This window comes from Megascapheus bottae, chromosome 7, assembly GCF_031878675.1.
Source record: "Megascapheus bottae isolate mThoBot1 chromosome 7, mThoBot2.hap1, whole genome shotgun sequence".
Taxonomy (NCBI): Eukaryota; Metazoa; Chordata; class Mammalia; order Rodentia; family Geomyidae; genus Megascapheus; species Megascapheus bottae.
The window spans coordinates 57,501,514-57,516,882 of record NC_143515.1 but is presented as its reverse complement, the minus strand read 5'-3'; the positions used below and the strand labels follow the sequence as shown (position 1 = coordinate 57,516,882).

The 15,369-nt window shown below is 40.5% G+C and overlaps 1 protein-coding gene across 7 annotated transcripts in view; it reads left to right on the top strand.

The window, feature by feature from the left end:
* The window catches only part of Tmem178a (transmembrane protein 178A), an 88,973-nt gene that overhangs the window by 70,032 nt on the left and 3,572 nt on the right, over window positions 1–15,369 (top strand). For 6 of the 7 annotated variants that reach the window (XM_090337076.1, XM_090337078.1, XM_090337074.1 and 3 more), the window contains 2 exons: window positions 5,718–5,831; window positions 8,594–8,731. In XM_090337076.1, the coding sequence (XP_090193202.1) occupies window positions 8,626–8,731 (106 nt within the window). In that variant the 5' untranslated portion in view covers window positions 5,718–5,831; window positions 8,594–8,625. The remainder of the gene's footprint in view (window positions 1–5,717; window positions 5,832–8,593; window positions 8,732–15,369) is intronic. The other variant, XM_090337075.1, reaches the window with a different exon arrangement.

The window sequence follows — 15,369 nt, the reverse complement described above, 5'->3', positions numbered from 1 at the left end:
TGTGTGTGTAAGTCCCAGGGCTTGAACTCAGGGCCTGGATCTTGTACCTGAGCGTTTTGCTCCACTTGAGCCCCAGCACCACTTCTGGCTTTTTTTGGTGGTTAATTGGAGATTAAGAATCTCACAGATTTTCCTACCCAGCTCTCAGATTTCGACCTCCTGAGTAGCAAAGATGACAGCAGTGAGCCAGCAGTGTCTGGTGCATCCATTGATTTTTGTATATGGAAACATTTTTGCATTCCTCAGATAAATCCTTCTTTGTTATGGTAAATAGCTTTTCAAACTTTGCTGAATATGATTTGCATGTCAGGGACTTTTGCATATATAGTCATAAAGAATACTGTATAATTTACTACTTTGCTTGTGATATCTCAAAGGACCACTAGTCTTATAGAGATAGAGTGAATTAAGAAGCTTGCTTTCTTCTTCTATTTCTTTTTCTCTTGATTTTTGCTTGTACATGATGAGTGACCATGTGAATCCTGCCTGTAGTCAGGCTTTATTCTTGGTTGTTCATGAGATAGAATCTGGCAGACTTTTCCACCAGGCTGGCTTTGAACCATAATATTCTCTGATCTTGGGCTCCTGAGTAGCTAGAATTATACAGGTGAGTCTCTGGCACTTGGCTAGTTTATTACCTAATATATTGTGCATACACAAAATATGTTCTATGTGCACTGGAGAAATGTCGGTGTAGGCAGTGTACTATAGATGCCTTTTGTGTTTAGTTGGCCTCGACAGTGTTATTTGTGTCTTCTGTTTATGTGTTATTGAAAGTAGATTATTGGATCCTCCAGTTTCTATTCTTGAATGGCCTGGTTTGTTTCCCCCCCTGTAGTTCTGTGTATTGTGGGGCTCTCTTGGTAGGTACACATTTACGATGATTTTATCTTGGCCTTTTTGTGATTATACAATATAGCGGTCCTAGGCACATTGTTCAAGGAGATTGCTGCTGAGCTGAGACCATGACTGCTCGGGATGAATCCAATTCAATACTGTAAGTGCTTCACTTATTTTTTTTCCTCATAATGTGGCCCAATATCTGCTCAAGACAACTCTATTTTTTTCTGCTGTATCAGTTAATATATTTTCTTATGTTTGGGGCATCATTTAGTTCACGAGAGGCATATTTTCACAAAATTCAAGGCAAGGGAACATCCAGCCCATCAATGCAGTGATTTAACCAAATATTAAAATGTCATGGGACTGAATAAGAGCTTCTCCACATTCGCTGAGCTATGCCATGTGCACATGAAAATTAAAACATTTTTGTTTGTGAAATTTCTTTTGACTATTATTACTTTTCAGCCATGCTTAGATAAAACGTGTAATAAATCTGCAAATAAGGTGGGCTTACTATCTCTTTGTCTCTAAGTGATGATTTATATCTTGAAGTTTGTTTTGTCCAATATCATCATAAACATCCCATCTCCAGTTATTGTCTGTTTGCATGGTATATTTTGTCCTGTCCTTTTTCTTTCCATCTGTTTTTGTCTGTCTGTTTCCTCAAAAGTATATCTCTCCAGGCCCCAGTGGCTCATGTCTGTAATCCTAGCTACTCAAGAGGTTGAGATCTGAGGATTGTAGTTGGAAGCCAGCCAGCTGAGACAGGAAAGTCCCTGTGAGAATCCAAAAGCAGAATTGGTCCTGGGGCTCAAGTGGTAGAGCACTAGCCTGAGCACAAAGAGGCTCAAGGACAGCACCTATATATACCCTGAGAGTTGAAGCCGTACAACTGACAAACAAGTCTCTTTAATGGGTATCATATTCTTAGATTATGTTGTTTTATCTGTGATAACCATCTCCCATCTTTTTTTTTTCTTTGCCTCTCCTGGAGTTGAACTCAAGGTCTGAGCACTGTCCTCGGGCTTTCTCAAGGCTAAAACTCTACCACTTGAACCACAACACCACTTCAGGCTTTTTCTATGTATGTGGTACTGAGGAATCGAACCCAGGTTCTCACACATGCCAGAAAGCACTCTTACCACTAGGCCAAACTCCCTGCCTCCATCTCCCATCTTTTGACTGATATCTATGATCTATTCATATGCATGTGCTTGCTTACAAATAGAGTTTAAATCTAAATTTGTTTTCTAGATTATAGAATTTGTTTCTCAGTTTCTTCATTGCCACCTTCTAGATGATTTTTTAGTGTACTTCTTAATGCTCTCTTTTTGTTTCACCATCTTTTCTGTTAATTTCCAAGAGTTTATCCTATGAATTAAAAGTGACATCTCAGTTTATAACAATCTAGTTGGTATTAATAGTAATGAAATTTCAAGACTGTATGAAATCTTTGTGCTTACACAGCTCCATTCGTTCTTCTTTCCTTGGATTGTTATTGTCAAATTACACCTCTGTAGAGTATATATTGACACAGTTACAATTATTGCTTTATTCTTTATTTCTTTTAAAGTACATAAAACATATAAGCATAATATGGACATGTACTTATATTGTCTCTGTTTAAAGGTTTATAGGTATTCTTTATTTCAGTTACCGAAATAAAGAATTCAGTTACTGGATTCAGTTACTGTCATTTCCTATCAGTTGAATGAATTCCCTTTAGTCTTTCTTGCAAGGATGGTCTGATACCCATCAGTTCTTCCAGTTTTTGTGTAACTGAAATGTCTTCCTTTCTAGATGCTCCCATTTCTGAAGGCTAATTTCACTGTGTGTTGAATCTTGATTGACAGTCTTGTCTTCCCATGCTTTTGAATAAGGCATCTTACTTTCTTCTTAGTCTTGGCTGTTATGGATCCCTTTGAGTATATTTATGGCTTTCTTTTAAAGTCAAATCTGGGAAGTTTCAGATTATTATTTTTTAAATTTTCTTCCTTCCTTCCTTCCTTCTTTCCTTCTTTCTTTCCTTCCCCCTCCCCCATTTCCTCTTCTCTCCCTCTCCTTGCCATGAGACTAAAATCCAGGGTCTTGTATATACTACACACATATACACATATGCTCCATCTCTCAGGTACATCCCCAAGTGGTATATCTTCTTGTTTTTTATTTCTTTGCTTGACTTGTACCCTTAGGTTGAAAGCGGAACATAACATAGTACTGCAGCTCTGTAAATTTGCTTTTTCCTCTCCCCCCCACTCCCAGTTTTTGTTGTTGTTGTTAATGGTTGTTTCCTTAGTGCTTTTCCTAAAGTAATTCTGTAGTTTGTGCTTGTTAAGTATGGACCTGACATCTCTGCCTGGTTCTCAGTGATAAGCTAATGATCAGACAGAGATGGTCTTAGAAACATCTGGAATTACTAACTCTCCAAGTCTTTGGCAGGAGACTGTATGTTTGGGAGTTGCCTTCAATCCGTTTTAACCTTCTTGCCTATACCCAGAGTTCCAAGGTCAACCTGAGAATGAGTGTTAAATGCAACTGTAGTTTTATAAAGTAAAAATATAAGTTAGAAAACTGTGCTTGGGGCTGGAAGCATAGCTTAGTGGTAGAGTGCTCGCCTTTCATGCACAAAGCCCTGGGTTTGATTCCTCGGTATCACATACATAGAAAAAGCTGGAAGTAAAAAAAAGAAAAGAAAAGAGAAAAAGCTGAAAGTGGTGCTGTGGCTCAAGTGGCAGAGCATTAGCCTTGAGCAAAAAGTGTCCAAGGACAGTGCCCAGGCCCTGAGTTCAATCTCCATGACTGGCAAAAAAAAGAAAGAAAGAAAGAAAGAAAGAAAGAAAGAAAGAAAGAAAGAAAGAGAGAGAGAGAGAGAGAGAGAGAGAAAGAAAGAGAGAGAGAGAAAGAAAGAGAGAAAGAAAGAAAACTGTGTTTGTGGTCCATATCTGTCATTATTCCCACATCAAACTATTTGCTCTTTGTAAACAGGGGAATTTTCTGACTTACATATATTACTTATATGTAAACACTTGATTAATATGTCTCACATCTTATAGCAATGGGGGAAGGACAAGACAAAACAAACACTGAAAAATGTTGAGCTTTTAGAGAATTCGAATGACCAGCTTAGTGTATGAAAATATCAAATTCTTTCAAAACTATCAGATAGTGTTTCTCAGTGTGAGGTTCAAGGACTATTTGTCTCAGAACTTGAGATTACTTGTGATATTTGATTTTTAACACCAGGCTCTTGGCTCCATCCAAATATTTTGATTAAAATTACCTAGGGAGATGTCTAGGAGTATACATTCTTCACACCCTTGTGGAAACTCCTATGCACACTAATGTCGGAAAAAACTCTTTGTGAAAGATGATCCTCTGTATTCCCAGAAAGAACTGACCTGCTTGTGATGCAAACTGCTCAAAATTTAATCTCCTTTTATTGTGTTATTTTTTAAAGTCACTTTACACTTATACTTAGATTGTACCAACTCGAATCTAAGTAAGCCAAATCTACTTTTCTGAACAGCTCTCATAGTTGCAGTACTGACATTCACTTACCTTTTTAAAAGTCAGTTAAATGCAATGATTGCATTTATCCAAACAGCTGGCCAAAATGGTTTACAATGAGAGAAGTAAGCTTTGGTGGTTATTGAATGTTTTAGAGAAAGCAGATAGTGTTCTTTGTCTTAAAAAAAAAAAGAGGTTGTGAGTTTGGCCTAGGGGTAGAGTGCTTGCCTAGCATGCATGAAGACCGGCTTTCATTCCTCTGTACCACATATATAGAAAAAAGCCCAAACTGGTGATGTGGTTCAAGGGGTAGAGCTTTAGCCTTGAGAAACCCTAAGGACAGTGCTCAGGCCTTGAGTACAAGATCCAGGACTGGAAAAAAAAAAGAATAAAAAATAGACTCATGTTATTTATGTACTATGAACATGGGGCAGGGGTTAGGAGGTCAGGAGGCAGATAGGACATAAAATAAACTAATAGATACACTTGCCTAGATCATAGTATTGAATCTAGGGCTGGTCATACAAGTAGATAAGAAGAGGTAAAAGGTATTTTTCCACCTCTCCACTTTCAATATCTGAGATCCGTATTCCAAGTGAGTCACATTCCCATTAAGGCATTAATATCAACTGCTCAGGGTAGAATAGGTTTGTGACTAGGAATATGATGTTATCTAAGGTACCATGTAGAAATTCTTTATGAAAGAGTATCTTCTGATTTCTTAATAGTAGTCTTCCTAATGAATTTTTTAGTGCAACCCATCTGAGAATTTAAGACTGGATCAAATTTAGAAGTATAATTTATGTATTCATTTAACATTCTACAATGATTTCTCCCAGCCATCTGTCTACTTATAGGTCATTTCTCCTTAAGTAGCTTTGTGTTTAAGTCATCCATACTGAGTAGTGAAAGGCATTTAGAGGAATATCTACATCCTTATAAAATTTCATATATCGGGGCCGGGAGTTTGGTCTAGTGGTAGAGTGCTTGCCTAGCATGCACGAAGACCCGGGTTCAATTCCTCCGTACCACATACATAGAAAAAAAACAGAAATGGTGCTGTGGCTCAAGTGGTAGAGCTCTAGCCTTGAGAAAGTCCAAGGACAGTGCTCAGGCCCTGAGCTCAATCCCAGGACTGGCAAAAAAAAAATTCATATATCCAAAAGTAGAACATCCTTTAAAAAAAAAACTATTTCATGTTTTCAGTCTTTAAAACTCTGGCTGGCCTCTGTTAATAAGAGTAATTGAGAGATTGTTATGTCCTCTCCCATTTCAACCCAGTTTAGGATAAATTATTCTGCCTTGGGTCTCCAGAATTCTATTACAAATGATCAGACTAGTAAATTGCATTTCTTATTTCCTTCAAGGTATTGCGCAGCGATGCACTGCTATCAAGTACCACTTTTCGCAGCCAATCCGCTTACGAAACATTCCTTTCAATTTGACTAAGACAATACAGCAAGACGAGTGGCACCTGCTTCGTAAGTATCTCTGGGAAAGGATCAAAGAGGAATGAAATGTCTTTCCAGTCCCGTTACTCTTTGAATGGAAAGATGCTTATCCCGTGTGTGCCTCCAGGTACAGTTGACTTAGTTAGAGAGTCTGAGGATCATTTCGCAATGCCATGGCAAAATGTGTTGATTGGACAGCATGGGAAATGCAGGCGTGAGTTTCTGTGAGACAGTGCACTGTGTCTGTCTGCCCAGGGGGCTTGTGTACAGGTGAGCGGGTTCTGTGCACCTCTCCTACCATTTGTCCCAGTAAACCAATGCTCTTGTTTTTGTTTTATATCATGTTTGTCTGTGTATCTCAAACGTTGGTATTTCTGCTGAAATTCTTTTATGATTATGTGTCACAGCGTTCTCAAAGGGTATCAATTACTTGCATATCTCAATGGAGGTACCTGCTGTTTTGCACTGTCAGGAAACATTTGCTCTGACACTACAAAGAGCAGATATTTACTGGGAAACTGCTGATTCAAGCCGCCTGGTGACAGCGTGCGAACAGAAAACACAACCCTGAATTCTTTTCTATATTCCCCAAATCAGTGGTTGATATTCGCATTTTTCCCACCAAAATGGGCAGCAAAAGCCAATGATTTTGCTTTATGGTGCTGAAGCCACTGTAGAGGAACAAGCTAAGTTTCCTTTCATAAGTGAATTTCTGTGCAGAGCAAGACTATTTGAATCTTAGTCACATATGTGGAGGCTAATATGATATTGTTATGCCACTGGTCCAGTATAAATTCTCTGATTCTTTAGGATTTGGAATGTCATTGGATAAAACAACATGACTCTGAAAGTTGTTGCTGCCAAATTTTAGGAGCCACTTCCCAACAGTTCCAATTTACAGTTATAGCTAAATGCTCTTACATCTTGATTTTTGAGGGCAGTGCTAAGTATTGAATTTAGAGCCCCCAGATCTCAAGTGCTCCATTGCACAAGCCATTCCAGGTGCTCTTCCCCCCCCTCCCCGAGACAAGGTCTCAAGTTTTGTCTGGGTTGGCTTCACATTACTTTTTATCTCTGCCTGAGGCATCTGGAATTATAGGCATACACTACCATGCCTGGCTACTTCATAATTCTTTATGAGCAAGGTTGGAGTTATTTGTCTTAATAATCTATCTAGATGACTTTCATAGGCACTGAATCATCACAAGATCCTGTAAAAGAACTTTACCTCTTTAATCTAAAACTCTGTACCTTATTATTTTAGCTTAGCAGACCAATATTTGAACATTTTCTTCTATGTATGTGTGTGCACGTGTGTGTGCACGTGTGTGTGCACGTGTGTGTGCACGTGTGTGTGTGTGTGTGTGTGTGTGTGTGTGTGTATGTGTTGTGGGAGTGATTCTCATGGAAAGAGGCTTTTAGCAGTTTTGACCATGGCTGCTTCTAAGAAAGTCACACTGACCCTTGTAACTTTTAGTTGTACCTAGAAGGTACAACTATCACTCAAACCACCAGGCATTCAGGAGTAAATAGAATAATAGTAACTGAGCCATTCTGCATCTCTGCGGCTCAGATATGCAGATCTATAATTTTCTATTATGCTCATGCTACTAATCTCGGTTTCTTTCAACTCTGGCTGGTTGCTCTATGGAATTTACATTTCCTATTCTAAGCAGAGACCCTTGGTTTTAATTTGTATGCTCTGGTCTGGAAATGAGGATTCCTGTTTAAGAAAGGGGATGGTTTACATGTGATTAATAGGCTGAGACCAAGATGGGTTACTATCACCCATCCTCCCTCCCATAGCACCCCTGAGATGCCCAAGAGCTATGTAAACACGCAAAAACAACATGGCAGCTGCCTGTGGCACTTCTGTACTCGTAGAAAAGCTCTCACTTCAGTGCTGCATGCGTCTTACCTTGCTTACACGGGACTGGCAATATTCACAGTCCCTAGGCATTGTGTTCAGACCTGTTACCTGGCCTTAGGGGCAGTAGGTATATGTTTGGGATCTAGTGTTTAAAGAAACAGCATATAGTTGTAGCATTTAGGTAACAATTTTTAACAGTTTGGACATGTAGTAGCGACTCATTTGGGGAATAGTCTCTCCCTTAACCTTGGTAAATAGGTGCTTGGTTCTCTCCTCCCTTTCCCTCTCCTACTTCCTCTCCCTCCCTCTTTCTCTTTCTTTTTTTAATCCCCTTCCCTCTCTCCCTCTCTCTTTCTCCCCTCTCTTCCTTTCGTTCTTCCTTTTATCCCTCTCCCTCCCACCCTCCTTCCATCCTCCCTCTCCCTCCCCTTCCCCCCTCCTTTTCTCTTCCCTTCCTTTCCCTCCCCCTCTCTTTCTCCTTCCTTTCTACCTTCCTATCTGTTCTTCAGGTTCTCTACCATGCAAGCCATACCTCCAGCTTATTTTGCCATTGTCTTTACTGGTTATCTTGTAGATCGAACCTTACAGACTTTTCTGCCTAGGCTGGCATTGATAATTCTCTGGATGCCAGCTTCCCTAGTAGCTATGATTACAGATGTGAGCCCCTGGTGCCCAATGTGTTCTGCTTTTGATAAAGTCTCTCCTCCATAGAGTCACAGGTGGTAGATTTGACCCTTGCCTTTGTGATACCCACCGATACCTGGAAAGAGAATTTCTTAAACTCTTCACCCTGTAGGCTCCAAACGTGTCCATGCAACTTATTTTCAGGATACATGCGAAGCTCTTCCTTTAGTCCGTAATTGCCCATCACTTTCCTGACTGTTCCTTTGATCTGGGCTGTCCGTTTGTCTCTTGAGATTAGATTTAAGAAGAATCACTGCTGGCTTCCTGGGCATGGCTGTAGCTGTCCTGCTGTGTGGTTGCATCGTGGCCATGGTCAGTTTCTTCTGGGAGGAGAGCCTGACCCAGCATGTGGCTGGACTCCTGTTCCTCATGACAGGTACGCTGCACGTCGGTGAGGCTGCCTTCCAGGCAAGGGGACTTTGGCTTTGCCTGTGGTGAGCTTCACTTTGGGCTATCCTTGTTAATTTTCTCACTGATGACAAGAGCAAGTGGAAGTTCATTTGGCTGAAGTGAGAAGTACAGAATTTAAAGAAAAGCAGTGTCAAAAATACAGCCCTGACTTTCCCATCATAGCTTATGAGTAGGTCAGAAGCATGTGACCTGAATTCAATCTCCATTGGAGCCAAATCTGTGTGTATTTTTATTTTTTCTGTTCCATTCTTCCGTCCCTTGGTACAGGTGGACCAGTGGCTTATCAGAATCCCTTGAAGAGAAAAAGGGATGGGAAAATGTGGCCCATACCTTGTCTGAAAGTCAGCTCAAAGTCCATGTCTCAGTGACCATTCCTTCCAACGTTCACTCATTCCCCTCCACAGACCTTGTGAGAGAACTGTAGAGACATCCAGCAAATCAGGCTGGCAGAGATTCCTGTTCATCTCCACGGTGCAGCACGCAGACAATAATGTGTGCGAGTGATGAAACGGGGTGTTTTCTGCAAAAGCAGGTGTGAACTTGGGAGCGCCTCGTTGAGACTGTCATCTCTAAGCTAGCTGGAAGATGTGGCCAGAGGTTGGGAATGTATGGCAGGACTGGAAGCCCTCCAATGCCAATCCCAGGAGGAAGCTGGCAGGCTGCAGGGGAGCCAAGCAAAGGAGAGCATCACAGAAGGCCAGTGCTGTAGTCAGCAGCCAGAGCTTCAGGGCTTCCTTGGTGAAAAGCTTGAGTTTGAAGCTGAGGGTAACAGAAGTTTCTGAAAGGTTTGAAGCAGAGGAGTGACTTAAGAGCCTGAAATTGGGTGGGGTGTGGAGACATAGGGATTTTTTTTAAGGCAAAAGGTACTTCTGTTTAATAAAAGAGGAGTTAATTGAAAGATGTTAGGTATAGAACATACCATAGATAGGAAGTCTAGTCTGTTTCTTTCTATCTGTCTGTCTGTCTGTCTGTCTGTCTGTCTGTCTATCTATCTATCTATCTATCTATCTATCTATCTATCTATCTATCTATCTATCTAAATGCTATTTTGAAAAGTAAGGGGATAGAAGGAGTGAATTTATTCAAAGTACACTATATGTATGCTTGGAAATATCACAATGAAACTCGCTCATGTTTCAAATATATATTAACACAATAAAAAATAAAGCCAGAAGCTCATGCCTATAATCCTAGCTACTCAGAAGGCTGGTATCTGAGGATCAAGGTTCAAAACCTGCCCAGGCACTAAAGACAATGAGACTCTTATCTCAGCTAACCACCAAAAAAACTGGAGGTGGCGCTGTGGCTCAAGTGGTAGAGCGGTAGTCTTGAGCTGAAGAGCTCAGGGACAGCAACCAGGCCCAGAGTTCAAGCCCCATGACCGATAAAAAGAAAAAAAAAAATCACAAAGCTGTGAAAGCCAGGTCTAGTGAATGCTCCTTGGGCCAAATGAATAACTTGGGAGAGCTGGCAGTTTCCAGGGTGTCATAGTCATCTATCTTGTTCAGTAGAATCTTGAAACATTTGCTTTGTTTCCATTATTACAAGTGATGCCCTGGAATTTCCTTTGTAAACCTTCAGGTATAACTATAATAATTGCTCGTGATAAATTAGCTGGAAAACTTTCACACACAGTAGCAGCAGATGAGAGCAGATAAGGGTTAAAGAAGTGATTTTTAATTAAGCAGACTGCCTTCAGTAGCTCTAGACATCAGCCCTCCCACAGTTTTGGGTTTTTTTTTTTTAATGCTAAACTTAGCCCCTTCTAATACACTGGTATCTTCATTCCCTGCCTGAATTTGTTAGCCAAACCTTCCATGGAGAACAGCGATGATGTGACAGTCTGAACTGTCAAAGTGTGGGACCGTCTCTCTCCTTCTGCCGCAATGCATGCAGACAGGCCTTGATTGTCTGCATGCACCTTCTGGATTGTCAGTTTGCATCTGGGAACAAGGTCACACCACGTTTCCTCTTCCTTTGTAAAGGTTTCTTGAGCAGATCAGGCCCTGCATCAGCCAAGAGTCTCTGGTTTAGGCTTCTGATGTTAGAGTGGTGAGGCTGCGCCTGTAGGCCTGGGGCATGCGCAGAGGACAGGCGAATAGTGCACCCATAACTGAGTGCACTAACACCTCCAGAACACAGAGAGACCATTTCCCATTGCATTTAACCATGTCTTCTATGAGCTTGCCATTGCGTTATCATTGTAGACTTTGAAGTATACATGTAATCTTATTTCACTTATATTTTGAAGGATTAGTTTATTCAAGGCTAACATGTAAAATACAATTTTGATCTTTCTTGTAGGATTTTCAGTTCTCTTTCCAAGTATACCAGGAGTCTCAAAAACTGGGGAAAACTTGGGTCTTCCTGGGTAGGGATTGATTCACCTGCTGGGCCTGAGTGGTCTTGTCATTTTGGAAGAGCACACTGGGGGACTCCAGTCCTGACAAAAGAGGAAGAGGAGACAGTCAGGCAGACACATCAGTGTGTCAGCGGCAGTCAATACCTACTCAGGGCTACTCATTTCTTTGCTTTAAAACAACCAAATGAGCCAGGAGCTGGTGGCTCACAACTATAAACCTAGCTACTCAGGAGGCTGAGATAGGAGTATCACAGTTCAAAGTTAGTCTAAGCAGAAATGTCCATGAGATTTGTATCTCTATCTTGCAGAAGCAGAGCTGTGGCTTAAGTGGTAGACTGCCAGCCTGTAGCAGAATGTTAAGGGAGATTGCCCTGTGTTCAAGCCCCAGCCCTGGCTCGCAAAAGAGAGGGGGGGATGGGAAGAGGAGAGGGAGAGAGAGAAGAGAATAAGACAGAGAGAGAGACAGAGACAGAGAGACAGAGACAAAGAGACAGAGAGAGACTACTGTAATAGGTGTATGGAAAATTATCTAGTTCATCTGTCAATTATGACTTAAAACCCCAGGTACTATATGCCTTATCTGAAGCCCTTGAGGCATGATGTATTTTTGCATTCCATGTATCCTGTTATCTACACTCTCAGCAAGGTCTGGGGCAGCATCTTAAAGTCAAAGACATTAACATCTCTGTGGTTAAACATACGAATATTCACTCTAAGCAGAAGCAGTGAGCACTATAATAGCCTTATGTTGGAGAAGGTCAGGCTTTGCCTTTTGAGGAAATTGCTGCAATCTTACAGAAGAGATTGGAATTCTTCTTTAATTTAGGAATTGCAGATTGTGGGTATTATTTTTGCCTCTGTTTAGTACTGATTTTAGAGAATGCTTCTATATCTATTAGTGTTGCCCAGTCATTTCACCCATACAATGTAGGCATGCCTTTTGTAGTAATCTACATGAAAAGTAATGGCTAGAAGGGCAAAGAGGTCAGAATAATGGGCGAGTCATCTTTTAAAAGAGTGGTGGGGGGAGGTCACTATCTATGCCTTTAGGTCTTGTAGTTTGGTTATTTGTCAAGCTAGAGAACCAGAGTGAAGCCAGTTCTACTCCTTTCAGCCATTTTAAGTACATCAAAAGGAGGGAGGTAAAAAAAATTGGGCCTAATTATATTTAACTAGCTGGCCACAGGTACCATGAAGATTTGAAGGTAGGAAACTAGGTTGATGATCTGTTACTGTTGCCCTCATCTAAAAATATCCCTCCAAGCCCCTGTGCAATTGTGGCACCTTCTAATTAAGAGTATTGGCAGAAAACCTTTTAATATTTTATAAGAAACATAGCTGCTGCATACGGGGCTTGTCAGGGAACTAGTAATTATTTACTGTTTTGAAGATGCTTCCCAGCAACAGCCAGAAGCAAGTTCAAAACTCAGGAAGCTCTCTCCCTGGGGTACCAGCTAAGCAGAAAAGCATCAGGTCATCAGGAGAAAAGAACAGGGAAAGCCTAGGAGATTATATAGGTGGCCTATCCCCATGGGTTTTCAACATGGACCCTTAGACTTTATACTTTTTGAATGCCTTATCTATCTTTTTATACCTCCTTCACATACCCAAACCACAAAAAATGAAAATGCAATGTTACCTGAGATAACTTGCCACATAAGTCCATCCTGCCTGGACTAATTTATGATGAAATGGTTCTTAAATGGATAGAATTCTAAGTAGACTGTATATTTACTTTTGTTTAACAGATTTTTTTTATGATATGAGCTCAGCTATGTTAGAAAAGATGCAGAATAGCTTTGACTGAGATCTCCATGCTGGAAAGTGAAATGGCAAAAACACCTTAATTAAATCCCTGAATATATCAATGTTCAACCATTATGGGCATGGTTCATAAGAACTCATGAAGCTAAAGCAGTTCTAATGCATCAGCAGTAGGTTGAGACATATAGATAACCAATAATCATCGAATAACACATGAACACAAATAAATATGATTTTTTCATATATTTTTTGTAATTAATAGAAGGGTTACATTATATTTGCCAGAGAGAAGGTACATTAATTCACAAACATTGATACCCTTTCTCATGTCTTGGTCCCCATTTCCCCCCCACACCCCCACCCCTCATCTTGTTTTCCCTCCTTCCTTATCCAATTTCAAATAACCAAATAGACACTATCCTTAAACAGTTTTTGCTCAAGGCTAGTGCTCTGCCACTTGAGCCACAGCACCACTTCCTGCTTTTTCTGTGTATGTGGTACCAAAGAATTGAACCCAGGGCTTTGCACATGCTAGGCAAGCACTCTACCACTAGGTCACACTCCAGGCTCCAAATGAGTACAGTCTTGCTGAGAGCTACAAAAGAGAGAAATACACTTTCTTATTGTTAGGATAATGTATAGAAGGGTTACAGTCACATTCATCAGGTAGTAGGTGCATTATTTCTCACACATTGATACCTCTTCTCATGTTTTTGTCCCCATTTCCCTCCTCACCCCCTCCAATCATCTTGTTTCCCCCCTTCCCTTTCCTATTTCAAATAAACATATATACAATATACCAGGTGACCAAGTCAGATACAGTAACAATATGAGGTTAACCATAAGGGCAAAAAACAAGATAAGAAATAACATAGTACATTAAGAACAGCAATCACACCAGATAAAGCTCTTATTTCCATATCCTAGAGTGAGAGAAATACACTCTTCATTAAACACACACACACACACACACACACACACACCCCACATACAATGAAGTCAGGTGCTGAGTTAAATCTTCCTAATTCATGTAATCCTCAGAACCTATTTTTACTTAAAAATAGGACCTTTAAAAAGAAAATTAGGAAATTAGGGGCTGGGAATTTGGCCTAGTGGTAGAGTGCTTGCCTAGCATGCACCAAGACCTGGGTTTGATTCCTCAATACCGCATACATAGAAAAAGCCAGAAGTGATGCTGTGGCTCAAGTGGTAGAGTATTAGCCTTGAGAAAGCCCATGGACAGAGCTCAGGCCCTGAGTTTGAATCCCTGGCTTGGCCAAAAAAAAAAAATTTAAATGACATAGAGCATGAAAATGAATCCTGACATAGAGCATGAAAATGAATCCTAATTGTATATGATAGAGTTCTTAAAGGAGAGGAAAGTTGGATATAGTTACAAGAATAGATGGTTATCTTCAAGGCAAGGAAGGAGAGGGGGTCTCAAGCAGGCAGCTCTGCGGACATTCTCATGTAGATTGCCGGCCTCCAGGATTGGGAGCAAATCAATCTCAAATGTTTTAGCCACCCGATAGGTGGTTCTTTGTTAAGATGAGCCTATCAGATGCATGCACAGAAGTGCTAGAAGAGATGCCTATGGGATCTAAACGAGCAGTCATAGTATCAGTGTTGACAAACTATGAATTCACCTTGAAAACAAGCACACAAATATGCCTCCATTATTCAAAACAGTGCCTTTGCTTAATGTTTTTGAATATGGAGCAATTTCGTTTTCCTTTGAAAATATGATAGGAAAAGCTTTTTGCAAAAGCTTTTTAGAAAAGTTGGAAATAATGCTTTATCTCTCTTTGTTCACTTCCTTGAAATAAGTGCAGAGAATTCAGCCCATCCTACAAATAATATCTGCAGCAGTCAGATATTTGCAAACTTCCTTAGAGGCTTGAGAATCTGAAATGAAGTCCTCTTCTTGTTCACTTCTGCTTTGCTTTCCTTTTACTCAGAACAATTTCAAGAGCATCTTTGAGGGAGAGAACACATTACGCAGGCCAGTAGCCTGAGGAGGCCAGAGAGGTTCATTTTTATTTTTTTGGACCAGGAGCCTGTTCTCTCTCACTCTGCACTGAGTGCATCAAAGCAACAAGTAACAGGAAATAAATCAAGTTTTCATCCAAGTTCGATGAAGACCCATTCCAGCACTAAGATGCACACACTATTTCACACTAAAATAAATACAAACAAGTAATAAAAGTAAGACAAAGGGACAAGCCAATGTATGGATATGTTGGTGAAGTTTCTGTTGCTATGACAAAATCCCTGAGAAGGAGGAAAGATTTATTTCCATTTGTGGCTTCAGAGGTTTTGGTCTGAGGTCACTTCGTCCTCATCGCTTGTGTCTGTGATGAAGCAGAATATGAAGACAGGGAACATGGAATAAGGCAAGCAGGAAGCAGAGAGTGAAATGAAGCAGGTCCCAGTTCCCCGCACTTCTTAGCATCTAACTTGCTTCCTTTTGGTCCCAA